The sequence below is a fragment of the Python bivittatus genome, unplaced genomic scaffold (genome assembly GCF_059951505.1).
Source record: "Python bivittatus isolate LINGU-HERP-01145 unplaced genomic scaffold, Pbiv_v1 ctg000700_np1212, whole genome shotgun sequence".
NCBI lineage: Eukaryota > Metazoa > Chordata > Lepidosauria > Squamata > Pythonidae > Python > Python bivittatus.
In genome coordinates, this window is record NW_028277098.1 from 60,650,129 (window position 1) to 60,654,606 (window position 4,478).

Genomic DNA, 4,478 nt, shown 5'->3' on the forward strand with positions numbered 1-4,478 from the left:
CAGCAACAACATGCCCGGAAGTAATATGGCTAAAAGGAAGGAGAAAAGCAGTTCCACTCACGTGATCCGTGATCATTCGCTCTCACCATTATGAACCAAGCAGTTTAGAAACCCGTCGCTTCCGGTCTACACCGGAAACTCTGCAGTACGTCGGCGGGTCGTGAGCGCGCGCGTGTGCGGGAAAGGAAAGACTTTTTTTAAAAAAAAGAAGAAGAGGAAGAGGAAGAAGAAGAAGCCGTTCAGCGCTGTTTTTTAAGCCTCCGTCGTTTTCGTACCCTGACTCGGCAATGGCGTACCGCGGGCAGGGCCAGAAGGTGCAGAAAGTGATGGTGCAGCCTATCGTATCCTTCTGTGGCATGGGAGAAGGAAGCTGGGCTCGACTTAGAAAAGGAAGCGGCAGGGCCCGTGAGGGGCGACCCCGACACGCGGGAGCCTGGCTTGCGGGGATGGAGGCAAAGGAAGGGGGTAGGAGGCATCATGCTGAGAAATTGACACGTTGCTCGGTTTTTTTCTTCCCTCGCTCAAACAATATGTAACCGATAACAGAAGGACGCACGTTATTGAAACGTTATTTTCTGTAAGCAAATTTTGTAAGGGTAGAAAGAGATTGCTTTGCTTAGTGGTTAGGGATGGATTAAGAGAGGCTTATCGAATGAAACTCTCTAGGTGACTCGGCCACTCACGCATGCTCAGGCTAATTATTGTGAGACTAAAATAGGTTGGCTAAGAAAACAGCCTTGAACGCCTGGGATACGAGATTGAGGACACAAATACAATTAATCCGGTTGGGGATAGAATTAACGTGGCCGAAGTTGATTCAAGAAATCAACTACTTGTTTAAGTTTGACTCTACCGTCTTTCAGTCACCAAGGTGATTTCATTTTGTGTAAGGTTTGGTATGTAAGAGACTTTCCATAACCTGTTAACTTAAAGAAATGGTACGTGTGTTAAGAAATGCTGAATTTCTGTCAATGAATGTGGGGTACTCCTTTTTATACGTATTTTCCTAAATTCGCTTGTGATAGAACCTCATTTTTCGGTACCTACAGAATGTAAGTATACATAACTTAATTTTTCAAATTTAACAATGTACTTGAATAATTATTGATATTTGGGATACCTTTTGTACACTGAAAGTGTGATTTTGTATTGTTTATACATATAATACAACCCCACCTCCATTAAGTTTTAGAGGGGAAGTGACCAATTGGTATGAAGCACTTATTTCAGAAAACTAGAGAAAATAGATAAACATGCATTTCAGGAATCTTAAAAGTACTATTTATCATTATAGATAACAAAAAATCTTGAAAGTTTAAAAAGGTAAAGGCAGGAATAGTAAGCTTGAGCTTATTCAGTGTCTTTCATAATCCTTGCTTCTAATGAAATTATTTGATGTAGATGGTTTTGAATTAAAATCTTATTACACATCTTGAGTAAATAAATTTGTTTTAATAAGGATTTAACTTTTAAAAAATGGCAATGGAGAAGACTCAGTAAAAACAGTTATTTTTATTTTGGGCGGGTTCACTTTGCAGTTTCTATGTGCCAGAGAGCCACAAGAACCTGGTCCACACAAATAAGATTGTTAACCTATACAGAATTCCACAGTGTCCTAAATAGTTTCTTTGCTATTTACTTTGCAGAGGTCCCGGATTCAGGTTTGGCTGTATGAACAAGTGAACATGCGGATAGAAGGCTGTATCATTGTAAGTATTGTAACTGCTTCCACATACATGTAAAGAAAAATATAACTTAAATATGATGGCAAAAAGAGATCACTTTGTTCTAACTTAGTTTCTTATCTCAGCCTAAAAGAAAAACATTAATTAGTACAGTAAGTAAACATATTTTTCTTAAACCAGTGTTCCATAATTTCATTTCTATGACTTAAGAGAAATTGGTCCTGCTAAGCAAGATACGAGCAAAGTTTTATCTAAACCAGGAAACTGGCTTAAAAAATACTAAATTAGATGGACTGATGATCTTGTTTTGGGCTCAAAGCAGGACTGTTTCAGGTTTGTAAAGCTTCCAGATTGCTCAGGATGATGTCAGGGGCACTTCCTGCAGGGTCAGAATTGCTCTTTTAAAGTCAAATGTTTGCGTATCCCTGCAACACATTGGGGTATACAAAACTGTCCCAAAACATTCCAACTCTGAAATAAGCCCCTCACTAAATAATATATGTGGTTCACTCTTGCCATTTAGAACTTTTTTGGAATAGAAGTGCAAAACTATTCAAAGATGAAATTTCCCAACTCTGAATACCTTATTAAATTTTATTGAAAGTGTGCTGGCATTGGAATGGCCTGTTCTGGTTTTACCAGGGTGATCAAATTGGCTGCCTTGCCCTCAGATTTAATCACATCATAACCATGTCCTTACCTTTCCTCATTTGGTGTTAATTATGAAAAACCACTCATTCTAGTGTTACCTGGAAGCTCATGACTGTTGGGTTGACACTGGCTGTGAAAGCCAGAATCGATATATTTTCAGGAGAGTTTAACTGTCCCAACTTTTAAGTGCTAACCATTATTTTCTTTGTCTGGACTTCCAGTTAAATGATTATTCACTTTTTTATTGCTGCTTCTGTGACTTGTTTATGCTATTTCTTTTATGATGCTTCATTCTGTCTTCTAGTTTGGAACCCCCATGGGAATTTTGATAGTTTGAAAGGGAAGGATGAATACACTTTAAATAAAATCAGACCAATCTGTCCCATTTGATGAAGCTAACTGAATCCACCATTCTTGCATCTTCATTGTCATCCCTGGTTTTCCTTCCTTCCATTCAATGAATTGTCATATTTCTATGTTCTGGTTCACAGGGTTTTGATGAATATATGAATTTAGTTCTGGATGATGCTGAGGAAATTCACTCTAAAACAAAATCAAGAAAACAGCTGGGTAAGTATAAGCTTTTTGGTAGTACATAGCAGACATCCTTTTTTTTGGTACTAGTAAAAAAGTAATGCTGATTTAATTTAGTGAAAATCCACAATGGGAATCTCAGTTTTGTATTTGCATGTAAGTGAACAAGCCTACAGGTAGCACAGAACTGCCATTTCATAGTGTCCATATAATTAATTGGCACATTACCTTAGGTGAATAGCACCAAAAGCTGCTATGAGATCAAGGGTAGCCAAAAGAGATGTATGTTGCATCCCCCTTTCTTGCCAAATATTATCCATTAGGAGAACTAGTACAATTTCCCTGTGAAACTTTGGCCAGGATTGAATGTGGAATTTTTTTCCATTGCAGGAAAAAAAGGCATGATTGTAGTTGTAGTAGTACTCAGTATGTATGTAAATTTTTCTACTATAATTATAGTTGCATGTATGGCATTTCTTATTTTGCATCTCTCTCTCTCAATTAATTTTTATGGCACTCTTTCATTGCAGGTCGAATCATGTTAAAAGGAGACAATATTACTCTTCTGCAAAGTGTTTCCAACTAGAAAATGCTACCTTGTGTGTTTCTGTTATAATATTAAACTTTAATCCTTAAAAAATGGGCTACCTTAATGCAGTCACTTCTGACTTGATATCGGAGAAGCGATAAGAATGAAACCAGCTATTTAGTTCATGCTTCTGTAATTTTCAATAACTTTTTTACATTGATGTGTAACTGTATTTCTTTACAAATAAATGTTTTTGTTAATATACTTGCCTTTATACTTTTTGGAAAGATTTTTTTTCAATTTGGATTACAAGTATATACCAGCAATAAACAACTGTATTCGAAAATGCAGTTGTTTAAAGAAAGTACATCAAAGAGTGTATTTATAGCTGGAGAGATTGGGTCCCAGTTCATGAGGTATTGTGAAGGCGTGTGAGGCTCTCTGAACAGAATATTTGATCTGTTTAACCCTATTAGAGCCAGACTAAAGCCTTTGAAAATATCCCATAATAATGTACAACTTCCCTATATTCTCTTGAAGAATATATGACTCATAGTTCCTTAGAAGAGGTGTGAGTTTTGTGGCTGAACCTATAAATTTCTGGCTTGATCAGGAACTTCAAGTATTTTTTCTTAATTTGAAATAACCAATTTGTTCTGCTTTACAAACATCATCTTCATGACATTTGGGTATATAGGTTACCTCATTAGCACTTGATACTAATTTTAATGTTGTCTGTGTTAAAGTTCAAAGTTCTGTTTTGAGAAAAAATTAATTATGCAGCCTTCTGTTATGGAAGTTCACGTATTGGCTGCCCTGTTTTGCTTTTGCTATTTATTGGAGGACACTGTTCTACGTAAGGGACTGAAACCAGATCCTCTTGACTACAAATCTCGTTTAGTATCCATTTACTCACACTAAATCATACATCTTCCACATAATGTGGTTTAGTCTGCTACACTAAGCTGTTCATGGTTTACTGTACTTTTCATTAAACAACCCCTAGCTAATGTGATATCAAGAAAGTATTTAATCATATTAATATTTATTGATTCCATGGATATTAGCTTTTGAAATTT

At 36.6% G+C, this 4,478-nt stretch overlaps 1 protein-coding gene across 1 annotated transcript; it reads left to right on the top strand.

Moving 5' to 3' along the window:
* The first annotated feature begins 125 nt into the window (after positions 1-125).
* Positions 126-3,658, top strand: SNRPE (small nuclear ribonucleoprotein polypeptide E). Its single transcript, XM_007425174.4, has 5 exons — positions 126-341; positions 1,026-1,052; positions 1,647-1,709; positions 2,828-2,906; positions 3,401-3,658. Exons 1-5 carry the CDS (start codon positions 288-290, stop codon positions 3,454-3,456), a joined length of 279 nt encoding a protein of 92 aa, XP_007425236.1. The 5' UTR covers positions 126-287; the 3' UTR covers positions 3,457-3,658.
* The last annotated feature ends 820 nt before the right edge of the window (positions 3,659-4,478 follow it).